The sequence below is a fragment of the Metarhizium album genome (genome assembly GCF_000804445.1).
Source record: "Metarhizium album ARSEF 1941 chromosome Unknown scaffold_20, whole genome shotgun sequence".
NCBI classification, from domain to species: Eukaryota; Fungi; Ascomycota; class Sordariomycetes; order Hypocreales; family Clavicipitaceae; genus Metarhizium; species Metarhizium album.
Window position 1 is genome coordinate 128,365 of NW_024467594.1, and position 21,296 is coordinate 149,660.

Here is a 21,296-nt window from a genome sequence, read left to right on the forward strand (position 1 = left end):
TCCCAGACTTGCCCCAGACGGTTCTTCTTGGCCTCACTCGGACAAAAACAGGATGGAGGAGCCTCTTGGCATGTATGGAACTCGCGAACTGGGGCGTCGTTACACGAACCACGGGGGGCTGGAGCCCACAGCTCGCAATTAAAATGCCTGTACTCCGTACGGAGCACGGAGTAGTATGGTGCTCTGTGTACAACTGCCCAGACCGCACTTTGCTGTCAAGCTCAACTGGGCTTGGCTTGGCTTTCCTCGATGGTCGAAACCCGTCTAGTTCCTGAGGCTGAAAGCAAGGCAAGGGTCGGCGGTCTGCTGCACGCACACTCTCTGGACCATCTGACCATCTGTATTCCGTACAGGGGACCTGATGGCTCGCTACTTACTCAAGTACGTAGTATCTAGGCAGCTAGGTTGACGCGCCAAGCCAGCAGCCTTGTGTGTACGAAGTAGTCACTTACTCCGTATCTGATGGGCACCTCGAAGCAAGTTGACGGCGAGGTGGAGGCTTTTATTTTCCGGCCGCTGCCATCACCGCCTCCTAGTTGGAGCGTCGATGGGGACAAGACGTCCGGCGACAGGAATTGACCGGCTGCGTGGGAGCGCACGCAGCTTGGCAGCTTTATTGGTCAGATGATGATTCGAGACGTCGCGGTTGCTTCGCTTCCACGCAGGTACCACAACCATGAACGGCCGCCCTTGGCCAGCAGGGCAGGTTTGGCGGACGAGCCTCACCGCAGCTCGACGGGCAAGACTCGCTGCCCGTCAGGAACAGCACCTCGCCTCGCTTCTTCACCGACGCCACCTGGGAACAAGTCTGATTCAGATTGTGCAGGCCACCTAGTGTTATATATACGGAGTATCTTCCGTCACTCCCACATCACATCACCAATGGCACCTGACCCCGCCCTTCGCAAGCATCACAAGCGCTCTGTGCGCCTCGCCATATGTAGAAACGCTTATTTATTTATTCATCTGCTTTCCTTGTTGCAGAAGCGGACAGGCAGCAGTATGTACTATCAAGTCGAGGGCCTCCTGTCCCAGTCTACATGTAACATTGCACAAATCAACAACCCCGTGCCGGCATCCCGACATCCCGGCAATCCGGTCCTTCAGTACTGCGCTCCTACTCGCTCCGGCCCATCAGACGCACCGGACGGCTCTGCTCTTCCTCCGCAGGCCTCGCCAACGCTACAACGCTGGAAAGATGGAAGCGAACCAAAGCCAACAAAGACTAAACGAGTGAATAGTCACAAACATGACAATGATGATGATGATGATGATGACGGATGGCGATGACGGATGGCGATGACGATGACGATGATGATGACGGTAATGATGATGATGATGATGATAACGACGACGACGGCGATGAAGAAACAAAGGGCCCATGAAAACCAGTCCCTTCATCGGATATCAAATGGCCAATAAAAAAAAATTAATACACTGATCCAGGCTGGGCCACGATAACCACAGTTTCAATAAACCGACCAAAAATGGGGGTGAACAATGGGTGACCCCCTGCCGTCCCGTGTGCATTGTTCTATTGCCGTCATTGGCGTTGCATCTAAACCAAGAAGAACGTGGAGCAACAGTGTAAGAGAAATATATGACCGAAGCACAACTCGTAGCGTATCGCGGTGGGGGGGCCGTTGGAAAGGGTCATGTCAAGGAGCGCCGTCTGCAGCGTCCCGCCTAGGCGTACGGCGCCGATTCGTTCTGATAGTGTTTCCACCCGGTCAGTCCGGGTATCCTGGACCTGATTTCCAGCCCTCTTTTGCGGTTGGCCCATCTACGACTTGGCGTCAGCTTTCCTCGCGCCATGTACGTGGCGAGGTAGGACTTTGACAACTTACATTCGCACTTTTCCGTCATCATTACACGACGCGAGCATGTACGGATCGACCGGGTTCCAAACCACACAGTTGCATCGCTTGCCGGAGAAGCTGGACAGCCTCTCCACGGCAGCTCCTATGTTCTTGTGCCAAATGACCACCTTGCCGTCCTCGCTGCCGCTCATGGCAAAGCTTTCGTTGGCCCCGCCAAAAGAGGCCCGGATGACGCAGTTGTCCGTCATGTGGCCCAGAAACTTCTGCACTGTAGTTCTCGTGATCAAGTCGACGAGCTGTGCTTCGCTGTCCTCCTTATTGACAAGCAGCTGCCGAGAGTCCAGGCTGATGGACAGGGATATCGGCCGGGCGCCCAAATCTAGTTCATACTCCAGCTCTCGTGTTGCCCCGTTGTAGACGTACATGTTGGTAAAGTTATCCGCCGCTACCAGCCAACGTCCGTCCCGGGAGCCGGCCAGGGCTTGCACACGATGCTTCTTGTTCCACTGGACCACCTCTTCGCCCTCGTTGTTGAACGTACAAATGCTACGCTTGTTGTCTAGAGTGCCGAGGACAAACGTCGCGCTGTCACTTGCCCAGACACACCCACTGACAGGTTCGTCGAACCTCTTCAGTTTCTTTATCAATAAGCCGCTCTATGCGTCTGGTTAGTTTGCTGTTTAGAATGGGCATTGGGGAGCAGGTTCTTGCCTTGGTATCCCATAATCGGGCAAAATTGTCCTGTGAGCAGGTCACCAGCATGGAGTCATCCGGACTCCATGCAATGCTTGCCACGCCAGAGTGGTGATCTTTGTGAACCTGTATGCTCAGGGCATGCACAACTGTGAATGACCTCGTTTCCCATATGAACACGCTATCGCCAGATCCGCAGGCAGCAAGGTGCGATCCGTCGTGAGAGAACTGCACTTCCCACACCTCTCCTCTCATTTCAGGGAGCTCTAGGACGATATCCCTGGGAAAGAATCGCCTGTCACAGAGATGATCCGAGTACAGCGAAGGAGACGAAGCTGCAGTGTGGAAGAGGCACGAGTTGATCTGGCTTTGCTTGACCTGATGAAGGAGGACGGCTAGACGATTCTCGGGGAGCATGACAGATGGCGAGATGCACCCTAGCAAGGCTGGTTAACTCCAACACATCAAAAATTCGGCAAGGCTTGCGAGATTTCGCTACTCACTCGATAGATCGGACAGCAGCCTCTTGCGGGACTGACCCCGTGCTCCATCCCAATTCGCCTTGGCCATCAGGTCGTCTGCTGAAAGACACATTAAGAGGCTGGAAAGAAAATGCACTTTGGATGTATCGTGTTCCAGCGGCGTCAACTCCGTCCGCAGAACCTGAAGTGCACGAGTTGTGTCTCTGGTTTCTAGGAGCTCCAGAAACTTTTGCTGGCGCATGCCGAATCGCATAACATTTCTGTCTGAGCCTGGAGCGAGCACAAGTCCATTCCCATCCTCGCCACCCTGCCCTGCCGTGGTAGCTCCTGTCAGCAGCTCCTCCGCTTCAGCCCACGAGCCATCCAGCACGGCTGACCGGAAGGCTGCCACGGTAGGATTTTCCAGTTTGAACCCGCTCTCCTCGCTCACACTCTCGGCCGCCGCTTGATAACCCATGTCTGATAATGCTTGGATTAAAATGCGAGTCACCTCCTCTCTGTCGTGTCCGAAATATGACGGCGGCTGGATGGACGACGCCGGGGCTTTATCTCCATTCGCTGAGCCGTTGTCGGCTAAAGATGCTGTCTTGTGCGTCCCGTTCGTCACGCCACTAGGCAAGACAGCGCTCTGCGAAACGACATCAGTAGATCCATTCGAGCGAGCGACGCCACCTCCATTGTACTGTGAGACGGAGTCGCCATCTGAGGCCATGTCTATGCCCAATCGCCGCCTTCTTTTAGGACGACGCCGACTAGGTAATGAGGATGTGGCGGCCAGAGGAACCCCGTCGTCAGCAGAAGAAGAGTCGGTGGAATCTTGTGTTGGGGAAGAGAGGGACAGGCGTCGTCGCCTACCCAGGACCTGCGATGCCGAGCCGGAAGGCAGATCCGGTCTTGGAGTGGAAGATTCTATGTTCACAGTCGAAGCCGGAGCTGGTTGGGGAAACGGAACAGGGAGATCAAGCGGCGAGAGGGGGTTGGGTGCCGAGAGGACGGCGCTGGCAGAATGTCGAGAGGGAAGCGGAGTGGATGATGGGTCGTCGGAGGGGACGATAGGGTGGAGGGAACGAGAGTCGGAGGGTTGGTCCACGTCGACCGTTCCGCGGGCAAAGCCGCGGTGACCGTTGCAGTCGATTTTGTTTTAAGCCGAAACAGTCGAGACGAGAGGGCGAAGAAGCAATGGCGAACCGGCCAAGCTGGATCTGGGACCAGACCAGGTTCGTATGCGTATCGTGAGGTGATGAAGGCTGGTATGCGATGGACGTGGACGTTTCTGTTTGTTGTGTTTTTTTAATTTTTAATTTAATTTTTTTGGGAAGGGAGTCAGCTCCAGCACAGTCGAGCCGACTGGAGGTTTGGAGGACCGCAGGATTATTCGGGTGGTCGATCGACGATGACTGTCCAAGCGTGTTGTCTTGTCGTTTTGCTGGGACGCCGCGAAGGACAGCAACACCTCAATCGTCGCCGGGCATGTGACGAGGCGTATCGGGCACTGGAGGGCAGCGGTTTACGACATGGGGCTGGCGTCGATGATGGTCAAGTGAAAGGTGGAATATCGGTGGAGCCGGGTCGCCGTGCGAGAGGGCGAGCTGAGCAACGCTGGACGAGGTTGATGGCGCCAGCTTTGTCGAATTGTGGCATGAGAAGACGGTCGTGGAGGAGTGAAGTCAAAAGAGGGTCCGAGCATCTGGAGAAGCAGCACCAGCACTAGCACTTGACGTGGACGGAGGTTCAGGATTGAGGCTGGTGCTCTCGAGACCAGAGGCCCACAGTGTTTGCTGGTGGCGTACTCCGTACTCCGTAAGGCCTACGTACATACAGTTGCCCCCTGCCCGGCCTCCGAGAATGATTAAAGTGGGGACACCGTGAGGCGGTCCGCTCTGCTGACTAACAGCCCAAACCCTATTTCAAAGCGCATGCTGAGCGCTCCTTTTCAAGGAACGCACACAATTCTCTCCTTGTAGCTCAACATGAGGCTTTTCATACCATCTACGTGCTGTCCAGCTTCAATGCCCTCTGCTCTCGTGTGACCAGTCCGCATACGGCCACGGCCGTCCCTGGCCTACAGACTCCATCTGGTCTGCCCGTCTTCGAGCGGTGTCTGATGCTCGCGCAGGCAAAGCTATGCTTGTGTAAACGCGCCGCCCTTCCTGGGGGCATTTACGTCGGCCGGGTCTTGTAACTTGTTGAAGCAATGGCGCCGGGCAGCATCAACGACTACGTGGCGCACTCTGGCCCTCGCAACTACAAAGTCATGTCGACGGTACATTCCTGATGGACTGTTCTGCTTTTCTTGCCGTGTCCTAGGCAGTACCTTGAGGGCCGTTTTCCTCCTCCTCTTCTTCTTCTTACCATCAAATTAAATTAATTCCATCCGCAGTGGGTGTCAATTCAAACATATACGGAGTAGAGTTATAAGTTATCGTGAAAGGGGCTCCTCCACACACGTTGCCAGAACATGTCGCCGCGTTTGGCATGCCGTGGCTTGGCTAGGCTCGCATTGACAAGAAGCAGCAAAGACCGGGAAGCTTTCAAGTATCGCACGACTGCGGATCATTGCATAAGCACTCCTTACTACGTAGTGTGGTAATACGTACGTTTTGCGTAGAGATTAAGGAAAAGCATGTTTGCACCACATTTATCCCCACAGCGTACGTAATTATTAGTTCCACCGTCATGGCATTCAATCCGCACACGTCCCATTTCCCTTTGGTGCCTGCCAGGGTTGCGTGGGTTGTGTGCCGCAGATGCCAAGCACAGGGGGGATTCGAAACGTTGCTGATGTCTGCGTCGCGGATGGACGACGACGCGCCAAAGCCCAGTCGCCGTCGCAACGAAGAACCCGGTACTTGCTATTGCTGCGCTGCGCTGTAGTGCTGCGGTGTTGCACGGGGGCATCGTCGCCATGATGAATAGCCTCAAATGGTGACGTGATCCCGGCGGCTTCAGCCGTGCAAGGGTAAAGGCGCGGCGATGCGTAGCAAGACCCGCCGAGACGACCAAGTCTTGGACACATGCATGCTGCCATTGGTACTTCCACCATGGTGACGAATGCAGCATATTTCTGTAACAAAAACCTGGCCCTTGCATATTTTCCGCATCAGTGAAAGAAGCCACATCGTATCCGGCGACACCATGGCAATCGTTGGTATTTGCCTGTCCTCCAGTTGGACCTGTTTCAAGGCTGACATTACGACACGAACATCACCGCAAAGCACGCTCTCCCAGACGTTGTCTTCGGCCCCGGCTGCAAACCACCCTGCTTTTGCCTCAACAATTGCCCGTCCTCCGGTGCCGCCGGGAGAAAGTTCCTCGTGTCGGCTACTGGGACATGTTCACCACTGCGCACAACAACATGCAACGAGCTGGGCATGGCTCTCCCGTCCGTGAGCTCGTCCACGTTTGACGGAGAAAGCGCCATCAGTTCCATGGTGAGTCTCGACTTGTCGGACAAGCCAAGCCTCCCGCCTTCAAGCCCGACGATTACGCGCGGGCTGTAGTTGCCGATAGTAGTCGGCATGCGCTCTCTTCCCACCGCCATGGGGTTGAACATTTGCATGCCTCCGGGAAGGCGATCGGCGTGGTCAAGTGTTGCTGTCGGAACCGAGTTCTTGGCCAAGAGCCGGAACTTCCGGTACATGTCGTCGCCCTGCGGACTGCCTACATGGGACACACGAGTCCGTGGCCTGCCACTTGCTGCAAAAGCACGGAATTCGCGCACTGCGGGTGGCAATGGGAATCTGCTTGCGGCAATGTTGGCCTCGTGAATGAGGGTGACGCGAGCCTCGAGACCCCGAGCATCATGTCGACCCATGACGGGCCTGGCCTCCTCCAAGACGGAAGCCAACAGTCCATAGACGCCAGCCACCATCTCCTTGGTACGGGCGAAGAGTTCCGCCTGTGCTTCACACTCATCCACCAGGCGTGTCAGGCGAACGGCAACGTCAAGCAGAGGCTTGTTCGATGCTGCGCGTCCGAGAAGCCGCTCGACACAAGCAGTCAGACTTGGATACAGTGCTTCTCGCATGTCCTCCGGTGCAATCGATTGAGGCGGGTGAGCTAGCAACGAAAGTGCGTAATCTTGGCCCATGGCTGCGCCTGGGAAGTCTTCAACGATGAGCTGGGGAAGCTTCAACTGGTAGCATAAGACAAGTCGACTTCAACAACACGGGCCCACGCGGGTCACTGCTGGCGGAGAGTACCTCAGCACTTGAGGTGTCCTCTCCAAGGCCTGTCCAGGTCGGTGAGGGCCAGACTGAGGACTGACATCTAGACATGGAGTCGAGTCTGGTCTGGCGCAACGGTGATTTCCTGCCGCTAGGAGCTTCTCTCCCGCCAACGCAACGCGACGGGCCGCGGGATCGTAACGGCGCCCAATCAACATTTCACATGACGCGATTGTGCGTCTGGTTTCCGTGATCGCCGCAGCCCGGCCCGTCAGATATACGGAAGCCCCTCGATGTCGCACCAGGTCCAGCATGGCATCTTTCGAGGATATGGGGCCGATGGGCAGTTTCTACTGATCAATGCATTGATCAACTCAAATCCTCTTGTAGAGTAGAAATATCCACAGACCAATGACTTGCAGAGTCTCACCAGGTTGCTCCTAGGGCCTTGTCGAGTGAACGAAGGCTTCACTGACGCCTCGGCGGCCACGAGCGGAAAGGGGATGCCAAGAAATGCAACACACGCCATGAAAGGTTAGGCAACAAAGAATGGCACGATGATGCAGAGCTTTCTTTTTGTGAGTTGGAACTTGGGAGGCAAAGGATCACGTCGGGCCTCCAAGTCGTGCTGTTCTGTTGCTTCGCATCGCACTCTGCACATGGCCCACCAAGTACCCACGATACAACATGCCCAACGTCTCGATCTCTTCGTTGAGCTGCGACACGTCGTGCATGAGGCAGCTGTGTGCGTACCAGTTTTGTGTACTGGTGCACTTGCTGCGACATGACGGCAGGAGTCGCACCTCCGAGATAGAACAGTGCACACAGGTTTTCCTTGCCTAGCCTCGCTCCGTGGTTTCCATGGCATCCCTTCTTGCTGGTGAATAATAAAAACGTTTCTGTCAAAGCGTATTCCCGCGGTCATCTGTCTGACCTTTTTTTCTGGAAGAGTGCTGGTTGCAAAATGGAAGCAAAACCGGACCGGACGGCCTCGGAACATTCAGAATGCTGATATATTAGTCCCGTCAGTACCTTGAGCTCGGAGGGGGACAAGCATCACCAACACAATTGCCATCTACCACGAGACGGCCTCATCCAGCCATCCGTGACACTTTCGGAAAACGTGTTGCCAAACAGATTGGGTCGTCCTTTTGGCGTTTTTGTCACGTGGCACTCGTCTCCTGTGAACGCGGCGGTTCCGTTGCCCCGCCACATGTGGCTTGGCTGGGTCGGTCCAGGGCAGCGACACACCACTTTGGCTTTTCTAGTTCTCTCCCCTGCCCTTGTTCTTGTTAGGCTCCCGTCGACTCGAGAAGCAGATCGTCCTGCCAGTCAGTCCTCCTTATCAAACGTCGTAACCACCGTCGATCTTCTCGCACGCCGTCATCCTCCAGCCTCGTGCGCCGCCTGCCCTGTTGGTCGAGCATCCCGTACTGCGGCACCGAAACGCTGAGCGGCATCGTATTGCGTCTGGTTCCCGTCCTCGTGCGAGTCATCGCGGTGACGTCCCCCCTCCGCCCCCATCGTCGGACCGCCACCTCAACAACGGCCTCAGTTTCTGCCACCGTCCAACACCACCGCCTTGCGACACGCTCGAGCCTGATACCGCGAAGTCACAAGCCGCAGTGAGGCGACGCAAGCGTAGTCATCATGACTGGCAATCTCGCGACCCCGGGTGGCATCTCGGATCCCGCCCTCATCCAGTGAGCCCTCACCGCCCAGGCAATACGATGCGGCTGCTAATCTTTGAGTTCCTAGACTCGTCAATAAACTTCAAGATGTCTTCGCCACTGTCGGCGTCAACAATCCCATTGACTTGCCCCAGATTGTCGTAGTGGGCAGTCAGTCTAGCGGCAAGAGCTCCGTCTTGGAGAATATCGTGGGCAGAGACTTGTATGTCGCCCCTTTTGCGACGTGGACTTGCTGCCGGTGAAGAAGTGACTAACCATTTCCATCACAGCTTGCCCCGAGGCTCTGGCATCGTCACACGGCGTCCATTAGTCTTGCAGCTTATCAACCGACCCGCCCAAACGAACGGTGTCAAGCGAGACGAAGTGTCCACGGCCAACGACAAGGCCGCCAATGCCGACGAGTGGGGAGAGTTTCTGCACATTCCTGGCCAAAAGTATCACGATTTCGGAAAGATCAGAGAGGAGATCGCTCGTGAGACGGAGGCCAAGGTTGGGAAGAACTCTGGCATCTCGCCCGCCCCCATCAACCTCCGAATCTACTCTCCCAACGTTCTCACCCTGACGCTGGTCGACTTGCCGGGTCTGACCAAGGTGCCCGTGGGAGACCAACCCCGCGATATCGAGCGACAGATCCGAGAGATGGTTTTGAAATATATCGGCAAGTCGAATGCTATTATTTTGGCCGTCACCGCGGCCAACATTGATCTGGCCAACTCGGACGGTCTCAAGCTTGGCCGCGAAGTTGACCCCGAGGGTCAGCGTACCATTGGTGTCTTGACCAAGGTCGATTTGATGGACGACGGAACCGACGTCATCGATATTCTCTCGAATCGTGTCATCCCATTGCGTCTGGGTTACGTCCCCGTGGTTAACCGAGGCCAACGAGACATCGACAATAAGAAGGCCATCAACGTTGCTCTTGACGCCGAAAAAGCATTCTTCGAAAACCACAAGGCTTACCGCAACAAAAGCTCCTACTGCGGAACTCCCTACCTGGCACGCAAACTCAACATGATTCTCATGATGCACATCAAACAAACTTTGCCCGATATCAAAGCACGGATTTCGAGCTCACTACAAAAGTACAGCAACGAGCTCGAGAGCCTGGGGCCTTCTATGCTTGGAAACAGTGCCAACGTCGTCCTCAACATCATTACCGAATTCACAAACGAGTGGCGGACAGTTTTGGACGGCAACAACACTGAGCTTTCCAGCACAGAGCTTTCGGGCGGTGCTCGTATCAGCTTCGTTTTCCACGAGCTGTACGCGAACGGTGTCAAGGCTGTGGATCCGTTCGACGTCGTCAAAGATGTCGATATCCGGACTATTCTGTACAACTCTTCTGGCTCATCACCGGCGCTCTTCGTCGGGACAACTGCCTTTGAGCTCATTGTCAAGCAGCAGATCAAGCGCCTCGAAGATCCCAGCTTAAAGTGTGTCTCGCTCGCCTATGACGAACTGGTTCGAATCTTGTCCCAGCTCCTGGGCAAGCAGTTGTACCGCCGATATCCTCAGCTCAAGGAGAAGATGCATGGTGTTGTCATTGCCTTCTTCAAGAAGGCCATGGAGCCCACCAACAAGCTGGTGCGCGACCTTGTTGCCATGGAATCGTGCTACATCAACACTGGTCACCCCGATTTCCTGAACGGCCACCGTGTAAGTCTACCAGCCCCGTTATTTTGCAAGAGCCCACGTCTCTGACCACAAACTCCAGGCCATGGCGATTGTCAACGAACGATACAACCCCGCCAAACCCGTCCAAGTTGACCCCAAGACAGGCAAGCCTCTGCTACAGTCTGGCACACCTGCCCGGGCTGCCAGTCCCACAATCCCCGAAATAGACGGTCCCGGCAATGCCGGCTTCTTTGGAAGCTTCTTTGCTGCCAAGAACAAGAAGAAGGCTGCGGCCATGGAAGCGCCTCCGCCGACATTGAAGGCTTCTGGCAATCTTTCCGAGCGAGAGAACATCGAAGTAGAAGTCATCAGTAAGGCTCTTTCGGTACTTTTTTACGCCGGACATGCACTAACGTCACTCAATAGAGCTGCTCATTTCCTCGTATTACAACATTGTCAAGCGCACCATGATCGACATGGTCCCGAAGGCCATTATGCTCAACCTAGTGCAGTATGTACACGATGATTTCATGCCGTCTTGCTACGGGTGCTAACTAGCAATGCACAGGTTTACCAAGGATGAAATGCAACGTGAACTTCTCGAGAACATGTACCGAACCGATACGCTCGATGATTTGCTGAAAGAAAGCGACTTTACTATCCGCCGACGGAAAGAATGCCAGCAGATGGTTGAATCTCTAGGCAAGGCCAGTGAAATCGTCAGCCAGGTCCAGTAAAGCCCACCAGCCGCAGAAAGACCAGATACTGGTGTTGACTGCAATTGCTTGGCGCCCATGGAAACCGTGACGAAACAGAAATCATTGTGACTACTTCTCGATGTCAGGGACAACCCTCGATTCGACGGTCACCATCTCTTTTTTCGATACCAGGTGGTTTTACAAGGCTTAGAGTAGATCAGGGAGCGGATGCGCGGATCCTCAGTTGAGAGCTAGAAGCAGAACATGGTCCCCGCCACCCTCTGTCTCTGAAAATGATTCTTTGATGTTGTTGTTGTTGGGGTTTAATTTGATCATTGCAGATGGGACGCACAAGGTAGATGTTTGTTTTTGGTCAGTACATGCTGTGCGCGGCGCTTTGCGTCGCATCTGTGTGTAAGGGATGTATTTACTAGACGAAGCATTTCCACCACTATATTAATAGCAAATTCCACGTGTTGGACATGGCGGCGCGACCCGGACCCTGAGCACAAGGGCGCAATCGCTCCGTCGTCACGCCGGCGGATGCGGTGCGGGCATCAAGTGAAGCGGCCGTATCGACGTGGATTCATCAGGCCGGAGCGTTTGGCGCGCCTGTTGGCCAAGGTCTACAGCTTGGACGACTCTTTGGTGGACACGGTCAGGACATATGCGCCGTCGCGCACATCGTACTCTCTGCCCTTCTTCCACCCCAGCCACGATTCCAGAGCACGCTCGCCTCCGTCGCCCGGGGCCAGCGGCTCGCCGTGGTAGCCGTCCCCGGGGACGCCGGCGCCGCGGCCGTGCACGACGGGGTCCGAGTGTCCCCCGGGGGGGCGCTGCTTGATGGCCAGGCACGGCGTGCCGCGCAACGTCACGGCCGGGCGCTGGTCCCCTTCCCTGGCCGGGTCGCGCTCCAGCTCGTGGTAGTCGAGGACGGGGGCGGCGCAGGCGTCGGTCCCGTCGAAGACGGCCTCCCACTCCGCGCGCGTCTTCTGCCTAAAGGTGCGCTCGAAGAGGGCCCGCATGGCCGGCCACTCGTCCACGTCGAGCTGCCTGTCCTCGAGCCCCCGGCCGCGGAGCCCCATGCCGTCGAGGAGCTGGCGGAAGAAGTGCGGCTCGAGGGCGCCGACGGCGTAGTGCCTCCCGTCGCGGGTCTCGTACGTGTCGTAGAACGGGCACCCGCCGTCGAGGAGGTTCCTGCCGCGGCCGCGGGCGCCGAGGCCCGACGTGAGCCCGAGGCGCGGGAACGTGGCGAGGTAGGCGGACCCGTCGACCATGTTGGCCTCGACGACCTGGCCCCTGCCCGAGGCGTGGCGCGCGAGCAGGGCCAGCAGGATGCCCTGGAAGAGGGTGGCGCCGCCGCCGGCGAAGTCGGCGAGCATGTTGGTCGGCGGGAGGGGCGTGTCGGCCGCGCGGCCGAGGAGGCTGAGGGCGCCCGAGACGGCGAGGTAGTTGATGTCGTGGCCGGCCATGGCGGCGTAGCGGCCGTCGCGGCGGAACCCCGTGAGCCGGGCGTACACGAGGCGCGGGTTGATGCCGAGGAGGACGGAGGGCCCGAGGCCGAGCCTCTCGAGGACCCCGGGGCGGAAGGGGTCGATGAGGACGTCGGCGCCCCGCGAGACCAGCTCCTTGACGAAGGACGTGCCGCGGGGCGACTTGAGGTCGACCGCGACCGAGGCCTTGCGGCGGGTGAGCGCGTCGGGGGCGGGGAGCGAGCGGCCGGGGGAGGCGCGGTCGACGCGGATCACGGAGGCGCCTGCGTCGGCGAGGAGCATGCCCGCGAAGGGGCCGGGCGCCAGGCCGGCGAACTCGAGGACCGTGATGCCTGCCAGGGGGGGAGGTCCTATCTCTGCCATGGTGAGATGTTGTCGATTGGACGCGGGCCGGGGGAAAGGGGGAGTTTAAGAGAGGAGGAAGAGAAAGAGACCCAGCGGTAGGTGTTCTAGGTCGCCGTGGTGGTTTCACGAGGCATTTTGGTCTACTTGCCGGCCTTGGTGACGCCCTGCGTGCACTTCAAATGACGTCGGGAGCACAGGCTGCGGGTTGAGCCGAGGCTGCGATCGAAGCGGGAGCCGAGACGCGGAGACGGAGGTGGGGGCGGGGGCGGGGGCGGAGCTTTCGGCCGGCAATGCCAGGCCCCACGTGACGCGATGCTTTTTGTGCCTGAGGCGTCGAGAGCTGTCACCACAACTCGGACGACGGACGGGCGGCAGGCACATCAAGACGGCCGTTCAAAGTGCAAGGCTGCCGAGATTTCTTTCTTTTTTTTTGTTTACTTTTTGCGCCGTCTCGCGACCCTACAAATGACCAAAGACAGAGGGAGGGTCGTTGAGCGCCAGCCTTGCTGCTCACGACAAAAGCCTCGTCGCGTCTGGGTCCTACGCTACACCGACCGACCGACACGCACAGAGGCTGTCATCCCTGGTTGGACTCGAGGCGGCTTCCGTCGCACAGTGACAGTCGTTTGTACACGACTGTCGCCTCCTGTCGATCGGAGACGGCGCTCACAGGCGTCGCATGTAGCCGTGTCAGCCCACAGGAACGGCTGGTCCATGACTAGCTTCTTGATTCGCGGGACGCTGCGTCGGACGCATCGCCTTGCCGCTCCATCTTCTCCCTCTCCCTCCTTTCTATAGTCGTCTGCTTCTCCCACATGGCGTGATACTTTCCCCGGAGCGCCAGCAACTCCTCGTGGGTGCCGCGCTCGACGACCTTGCCCTCATGGATGACAACAACCTGATCAGAGGTGGTTATGGTGGAAAGGCGATGTCTGCGATGCCGAGGGCAAAGAGTCAGCGCCGTCTCAGACGAGTCGCGTCGCAGGTGACTTACGCAATGGTGATTGTGGTCCGCCCGGACGTGACGCGCTCGAGAGCATCCTGGATCTCTCTCTCGGTATTGGAGTCGAGCGACGCAGTGGCCTCGTCTAGGAGCAGGATCGGCGCGTCTTTGAGGATCGCGCGCGCAATGGCAATCTAAAGGCCGTGATTTTGATTTTGATTTTTTTCTCTTCGTCAGCCGACGAGAAACAAGGCGGGCGGTGCAAATGGGGAGCAGGGAAGGGGCATCTCACGCGCTGCCGCTCTCCGCCAGACAGTTTGAGACCGCGCTCTCCAACCTTGGTCTCGTATCCATCCGGGAAGTTGAGGATGCTGTCGTGGATATTGGCCGCCTTGCACGCCTCGTAGACATGGGCCTCGGTGGCGTTGGGAGAGGCGTACAACAGGTTGTACATGATTGTCGCGTTGAACAAGACGGTATCCTGCGGCACGACACCAATGTTCCTGCGGAGAGAGTCAATCTTTACATCTCGGAGGTCGTGGCCGTCGACGGTGATGGAGCCGCCGGTGACGTCGTAGAATCGGAACAGGAGCTTCAGACAGGTTGACTTGCCACCACCAGACGCTCCAACGAGGGCGGTCTTGGTGCCCGGTGCAACGGTGAAGCTGACGCCGTCGAGCACGGGCTCGCGGTTCTTGACCGGATACGAAAACGTGACATTTCTAAAGGAAACCTCTCCTCTTGCGGAGGGTAGAGAGACGGCGTCTGGCTTTTCCACGATGCCCGACGTCTCTTTAAACTAGGGCACGTCAGCAGCCGGGAGTCGAGTTGCCCGCGCGGCAGTTACTTGGGGGCAGAGGGCCAGCTCACCAGGTCCAGGAGGCGCTCGGCCTCGATGAGATTGTTCTGGAGCATGGTGTAGTAGGTGCCGAAGAAGCTGAGCGGCCCCTGGAGCTGGACGAAATAGTTGATCAGGGTGACGAACTCACCGACCGTCTGCTCGCCGATGGAGATCTTGTACGCCGACACGGCGACGAGCAGGGCGGTGCCGAGGGTGAAGATGGAGCTCTGGACGATGTTGAGGCCGTTGAGCGACCACTGGACCAGGCGCTCGGCGCGTTGGAAGACGAGCACGTGGTCCTTGAACCTCTGGGTCTCGCGGGGGATGGCGCAGTTGTGCTGCACCGTCTCGTAGGCGATGATGGCGTCGGTCCTGATGGCCTCCATGTCGCGCGTCTTGGCCGTCATGTCTCTCCTCTGCCTGCCGCGATACTTGACCAGGTAGAGGGTGAGAAAGATGTAGGACCACATGATGAAGAAGACGATGACGGTGTAGAAGGCGTCGTACTTGGCGAAGAAGACGACGCCTGCGAAGAAGATGTCGAAGATCATGGGGAGCACCTGGAAGCAGAAGAGCTCGAGGAAGGTGTTGGTCGCGGCGCCACGGCTGAGCGCGCTGGTGACCTCGCCGACCTTCTTGCCGAGGTGGAACTCGAGGGACAGCCCGAGGACGTGCTCGAACGCGGCGGCCGACAGCCTGCGGAAGAGGGACTGGGACACGGGGATCCAGAGGACGGACCGCAGGGCGCCGATGGCCCCCTGGTTGCCCTGCAGGTAGCGGTAGGCGACGAAGAGGACCATGTCCTTGTACGGGATGCGGCCTCTGCCGAGGGCGTCGACGAGAGCCCCCAGCTGCAACGGGGCCAGGACGTAGACGACGCGCTGGCACATGAGCAAGGCCACGCACACGACGACGACGGCCTGGTGGAGCGGGGAGTCCTTGGGCCTGGGGGAAGAGTTGGAGTTAGCCCGAGGTGTCGGCACGACTCGGCGACGGGACGGGGGCGCACCAGAGATAGGGAAACAGGACTCGGAAACTGGCGACGTAGGTGAGCCAGCTCATGCCCGCCGGCGGCGGCGGCGACTTCTCGGCCGCGTCTGCCCCGGGCCTGGCGTTCTGAACCGCGGCATAGCTGCCGGGCGGCGCGTTGCCGTTTCCCAGCAGGGGCCGGCGTTCCTCTGGCAGAGATTTGGGCGCGGACCGCGTCAGCTTGCGCTCCCTGGCGAGGAGAACGGCGGCCATGAGGACCAGGATTGCGACCCTGGATGCCCCCAGCGCGGTCAGCGCATCAACAAAGGCCGCCGGCACAGCCAGATGCGCCTTTGCGGAGGACAAGACGGCAGCCACGACGGCTTCGACCAGGGCGCCGGCGATCCAGGCCGAGCAATGCGCCGCGGTTGGGTTCCAGGGACCTTCGGGGTCGGGAAGCATTCCGGCCAGGAAGTAAAGCAGAACAGCAACGTAGGAGGCCTGTGATTCGGGTCAATGTCACATCGGACATGGGAGCCCGAGCCCGAGCCGGAGCCGGAGCACCCACCAGGTATGCACTGAAGGGGAACGCAGTCGTTCCGGGGGCGTCGCCGCCCGGGTCCGGGTCAGCGAGCGCCTGCTTCACCGTCAAAGTGATGCTGGCGAGCGACAAGGCGGAGTGGAAAAGCTGGAGTGTCCATATCAGCCACGCGCAGGTGCGTCGAGCGCGCTCAAGCTGCGGCTCGGGCTCATGCTCGGACGGGGCGGGAGAGGCGACGCGCGCCGCCTCTCGACGCCGACTGCGGCGGAACAAAAGACATTGCGCCCCGATCAAGGTGAGGGTGAGCAGCAACGGGTAAAGGTAGAAGAGGGTCTCGAGAGCCGACTCTGCCGTCGCCATTGATGCGAGCGAGGCGAGCTATCGCGAAAAGTCTGCAGTGGCAGCTTTTGGATCGGAACGGGGACGTGAAGCCGACAAATCGTCCCTGGTCGCGTGGCGCACAGGGTTAGGGTTGTTGCGGAGTCTGGTGTGCACGGTCCACCACCACACCACCACACCCGGCAGGCATCTACCATCCACCTCGGGCTTGTTCCGTTCTACGCTCAGCCTGGTGCGGACCCTCGGACACACGGTACGAGCCGAATCTGGGCCCTGGTGTAGGACTCCCCGGCACATGTCACGACCCGAGCTTGCTGGTACTTTTTGATGTATTAAAGAAGGAATAAAGGTGGTGAGAGACCTCCCTGACGGTGAACACCGTGTCCCGATTCAACCCCGCCAGTGTCGGACTTGTTGAAGAAAGGAAAGGAATGAAAGCGGTGCGCGACTCAAATCGCAGCCAAACAAACAAACTACTACTACCTCGCACACACTCCCCGCAACCTCCCAGGCGTGTGCTCGGGACGCTCGTCGACACCGCGCACAGCATCACACATGACCGCGCTTTAAAAGTTCGACAGCGGCGGACAGCCCGGGGCTGGCGGAGCCGAAAACCTGGTCTCCACAAAGACCTTCTGCATGCTGTCCTCCTTGTTGTCAAACATGTGGTAGACCTTGTCGAGATGCTCGAGCCGGACCCGGTGAGACACCATCTGCAGCGGATCGAGGCTCTTGTTGCGGATCGCGGCCAGCAGATGCTCCCAGTACATGTGGACGGGCGCCTGGCCGTTGCCGATGAATCGCACGCCTCGCTGCATCAGCGATCCGATGTTGAAGTGGTTTGTCTGGTGGTCGCGCCGTAGTCAGCCGCCGACGTCTGGTCTTGAAGCAGAGCGCAAGGGGGGGAGGAGGCATACGTATCCGACGTAGACGCCCGTGATGCCGCAGCGCCCAAACGAATGCACGCTCTCAATCATCTCGTTCACAATCTCGCTCGTGTCCGTCTCGGCGCCGGCCGCCATCTCCAACCAGTGCATCCAGCCCTTGGCGTACTCGCCGGCCGCGCACTCGAGCGCCACGTCGGGGCCGCGGCCGTTGCACTCGTCCTTGAGCTCGCTGACGACTGTCTTGGAGCCGGTGATGCCGCCCGGCAGGGCTTTGAAGTCGACCAGCGACACCTTGGCCATGTGCTCCCGCGGGAAGCGCCTCTTGATGTACGACAGGCGAGGCTCCGTGTCGACGAAGATGATCTTGCCTGCGCCCTGGCCCGCGGCAAAGACGCCGGCCATGTGCCCGACTGGGCCCGCGCCAAAGATGGCGACGCTGTCTCCCTCGTCGACGCCAGTGTCCTTGACGCAGTGGTACGACGTCGCGAGCACGTCGGACAGATAGAGGCCTGTCTTGCACGGTCAGCTCCGACTCGGCGGCGGCAGGGGGAGGCCCGGCGTACCCTTCTCGTCGGGGACGTCGTCGGGGAGTTCCAGCAGATTCACGTCTCCCAGCGGCACGCGCACATACTCGGCCTGGCCGCCGGCGAACCCGCCCGTGAGGTGCGAGTATCCAAAGATGCCCGCCGTCCTGCCGCCGTACATGGCCTTCATGGCCGCGTTCGCGTTCGTCTTCTCGCACTGCGACGACAGCTTCTTGTCGCAGTAGAAGCAGTCGCCGCAGGCAATCTGGAACGAGGCCACGTACCGCTTGCCGACCGTGACCTTGCGGACCTGGCGTCCGACAATCTCGGCCACGCCGCAGAATTCGTGGCCCAGGATGTCTCCCTTGGAGAGCTGCATGACGGCGCCGTGCAGGAGATGCAGGTCGGAGCCGCACACCGTCGTGCCCGTGACTCTGATGATGACGTCCCCGTCCTCGATGATCTTGGGCTTGGGCACCCGCGCTGGCATCACACGTCGTCAATCACACGTTTTTGAAGCCACGCCTTTGCTCGGACCCGGCCGGGCCGTCTTCTTGTGCATACCGATTTCGACCTTGTTCTTGCCCATCCACACCAGGGCGTTCATCAAGTCGTCCTGCCCTCCATCCGGGTACGAGGACACGTCTTGGGTCGTGATGGCATTGTCGTCGTGGCCGACGGCCTTTTCTGCGGCATACGCCGCCTGTGATGTCGCCATCGTGCTTGGCTTGCGGGCGAATGTTTCAGCAAGACGTTGGAGTTTGTCCGAGACGGGCGCTGCAAATGCAACGGCCAGCTTTTTAAACGTGTCGCGGCCGTCCCGCACATTTCCAAGACATGACGTTTCTATGATGGATGCGAGTTCCTATGACGACACGTGCCACGATGGCGGTGCCAATGGCGTTTTTTTTTCCGTCGCTCGCTTCTTGTTCTTTCTGCACTGCCCATCTTGCCAGAGATACTTGCGTCTTGTGTAGTTTCTGGCGCCCAAGTGGTTGGGGCCACCAGCAATACCGTGTTCAATAGTTCCAGCTCGTTACCGACTAGCTTCCTGTCAGCGCCCGGAGCATTCGGCTTCCTCGTGGTGCAGTGGTGATTCCAGCCGCTTCTGGCGGGAGCGCTGTGAGCAGTCTTGATGCAGTTGCCGGGGGAGGAATTTGGTTCACGAGAATGCCGACGCCCAAGAAAGGACCACAAGCAATCCGCACAGCAAGACTGATTGCAGCCAGAGGTCATGCAGCGGTACATCCGCACCCGTGCATTGCTGCCCGACGACGCAATTTCAAACAGGCGCATGTATCTGGCTCCAGCCAACGCCGTTGAACGTCTAGACTGCAGACGGTCTCGGCCCGTGGACACTGATGCCTGTCATGAGGTTGGGCCGCAACAACGTGTTGGGCCAACGACGGTCACGCAAAGAGGGCATCGCGAGTCCCCGAGTCGGGCAGCGGCCTTGGGCATCCCATCTTGTCGCCTCCTCGTACAAATAGGACGCCTTTGGACCGAGGGGCCTTGGACTCTGCCAAGGACCTTTTTGACAACACACAGTCGACTGCCATCGGTGCCCTCCAAGCCCCTGTTACACCGACGACATGGAGGTGGCCGAAGCCGATGACACAAGGTCGTGGGCACTCGAGTTGCCCAAGGCCAAGGCCAAGAAGAGGAAGAAGAAGTCCGTAAAGCTGCCAGAACTGGTGGCAGAGGCCGCAGACGGAGTCGACGAAGGCGTCGACGACAGTGATTCTCGGCCATCCTCCTCGTGAGTAGGTATCCAACCCGCCCTGCCGCGTTCTCGCTGACGCATCCATAGCCCCTATCTGAGCAAATCCGTCCGCGTATATTTCGGCCAGAATGCCGACGCGTTCACAGTCCCCGAAGCTATACTCGGCCAACGTTCAAAGCTGTCGCCCGCCAGAGATGCATGGGGCATTTCCGCCTCCAGCCTCGACCTCGCCGACGTCCCCCACGAGCTCGGCCACGTCTTTGTCCACCACCTCTTCACAGGCACCTATCAATGTCTCAAGCCGACCGGACCGTCTGCCCACGACAGGCGTGTCGAGGAGCTGACGACCAGTATCAAAGTCTACGTCGCCGCTCGGAAATACGGACTCCACACCCTCGTCCAGCAAGCCCAAGACGAGATGAAAAGGCTAGGAAAGCAGGTGCCGGTGCCTACCATCTTCAGAGCAGCCAGGGACGCGTATCCGAACCCGAGCATAAACGACACATGGTTCATCCGCTTTCTGAAGAAGCGATCGAGGGCGTTGCTCACAGACAGAGCGGCCTTTGAAAAGGTCGGTTTCCGACCCGGCGTCGGCGGCAGCATGTCCATCGCCGAGATACTCTTGGAGAGCGCGGTCGAATCGCTGGCCGCAGGTGCCGCCCACCCAGCACAGACGTCCGGCAGCACAGCAGCGGAGGAACCCCAAGTTCCAGCTGAGCCTCTGGCCGTGACTGCCGAATGCGTCGCCGCATCCGACCCGGACTGTCCGGCAGTCGAGGCTTATCGGGTTCCGGAGGACTTTGAAGCAGATGGACAAGTGCGGGAGGAATCAAACGGACAAGCCCCAGAAGACGACTGCCCAGCTTCGGGCTCCAAGGAGGACGGGGACCGTGTTTTCCCAGAGACTATGAGCATCGAGGGGGAGGAAAGGCAATGTACCGAGGGTCAGTCGTAGTCGCATGCGAGGACCAGCCCATAGTGTTGATAACTATTATAGAGACTTAGACTATGAGCATCGAGGGACCAGCCCATAGTGTCGATGACTGTTATAGAGACAGAGACTATGAGCATCGAGGGGGAGGAAAGGCAATATACTAAGGGTCAGTTGTAGTCACATGCAAGGACCAGCCCATAGTGTCGATAACTATTATAGAGACTTAGGCGGACCATCCGGGCCCTCGGGCAAATCCTACAAGAGACCTCTTCATCAACGGAACACACTGCTGCAAGCCCTACTGTGCTGTTGTAGAGACTTGGACGGACCACCCGGGCCCTCGGGCAAATCTTACACGAGACCTCTTCATCAACAGAACACACTGCTGCAAGCCCTACTGTGCCCCTGGCTCGGATCTGCGTCCGCAACCTGGACCTGTCGACCTGCGCGGACACGTGCCACGCATAACGCATAAATGTGCTCGTCGGTAACAAGGACCCGAGGAACCTGCTCGATAGTCACTTGCCCCTTGGAAAGGGAAAGACTCAAAGCCCGCAACTCGTAGCAAAGCGTACCGACTCCCCTTTCAGCCA

At 58.5% G+C, this 21,296-nt stretch overlaps 7 protein-coding genes across 7 annotated transcripts; 2 read left to right on the plus strand and 5 right to left on the minus strand.

Moving 5' to 3' along the window:
- Positions 1-1,686: 1,686 nt before the first annotated feature.
- Positions 1,687-3,707, minus strand: MAM_06346 (WD repeat protein; the record flags this gene model as incomplete). The annotated part of the gene is made up of 4 exons (XM_040825144.1): positions 1,687-1,783; positions 1,848-2,476; positions 2,577-2,950; positions 3,017-3,707. The coding sequence occupies 4 exons, from the start codon at positions 3,705-3,707 to the stop codon at positions 1,687-1,689; spliced, it is 1,791 nt and encodes a 596-aa protein (XP_040676800.1).
- A 2,478-nt stretch (positions 3,708-6,185) lies between these two features.
- MAM_06347 (uncharacterized protein) lies at positions 6,186-7,085 on the minus strand (the record flags this gene model as incomplete). Its single annotated transcript, XM_040825145.1, has 1 exon — positions 6,186-7,085. The coding sequence occupies one exon, from the start codon at positions 7,083-7,085 to the stop codon at positions 6,186-6,188; it is 900 nt and encodes a 299-aa protein (XP_040676801.1).
- Positions 7,086-8,811: 1,726 nt separating this feature from the next.
- On the plus strand, positions 8,812-11,203 carry MAM_06348 (vacuolar sorting protein 1; the record flags this gene model as incomplete). The annotated part of the gene is made up of 6 exons (XM_040825146.1): positions 8,812-8,864; positions 8,920-9,054; positions 9,122-10,508; positions 10,567-10,837; positions 10,893-10,977; positions 11,035-11,203. 6 exons carry the CDS (start codon positions 8,812-8,814, stop codon positions 11,201-11,203), a joined length of 2,100 nt encoding a protein of 699 aa, XP_040676802.1.
- Positions 11,204-11,790: 587 nt separating this feature from the next.
- On the minus strand, positions 11,791-13,020 carry MAM_06349 (alpha-methylacyl-CoA racemase; the record flags this gene model as incomplete). The annotated part of the gene is made up of 1 exon (XM_040825147.1): positions 11,791-13,020. The coding sequence occupies one exon, from the start codon at positions 13,018-13,020 to the stop codon at positions 11,791-11,793; it is 1,230 nt and encodes a 409-aa protein (XP_040676803.1).
- A 700-nt stretch (positions 13,021-13,720) lies between these two features.
- Positions 13,721-16,656, minus strand: MAM_06350 (ABC transporter, transmembrane domain, type 1; the record flags this gene model as incomplete). The annotated part of the gene is made up of 6 exons (XM_040825148.1): positions 13,721-13,934; positions 13,997-14,139; positions 14,238-14,744; positions 14,816-15,731; positions 15,796-16,256; positions 16,324-16,656. 6 exons carry the CDS (start codon positions 16,654-16,656, stop codon positions 13,721-13,723), a joined length of 2,574 nt encoding a protein of 857 aa, XP_040676804.1.
- Positions 16,657-17,201: 545 nt separating this feature from the next.
- Positions 17,202-18,764, minus strand: MAM_06351 (S-(hydroxymethyl)glutathione dehydrogenase; the record flags this gene model as incomplete). The annotated part of the gene is made up of 4 exons (XM_040825149.1): positions 17,202-17,480; positions 17,553-18,031; positions 18,086-18,529; positions 18,611-18,764. The coding sequence occupies 4 exons, from the start codon at positions 18,762-18,764 to the stop codon at positions 17,202-17,204; spliced, it is 1,356 nt and encodes a 451-aa protein (XP_040676805.1).
- An 874-nt stretch (positions 18,765-19,638) lies between these two features.
- Positions 19,639-20,724, plus strand: MAM_06352 (uncharacterized protein; the record flags this gene model as incomplete). Its single annotated transcript, XM_040825150.1, has 2 exons — positions 19,639-19,805; positions 19,857-20,724. 2 exons carry the CDS (start codon positions 19,639-19,641, stop codon positions 20,722-20,724), a joined length of 1,035 nt encoding a protein of 344 aa, XP_040676806.1.
- Between the last annotated feature and the right edge of the window lie 572 nt (positions 20,725-21,296).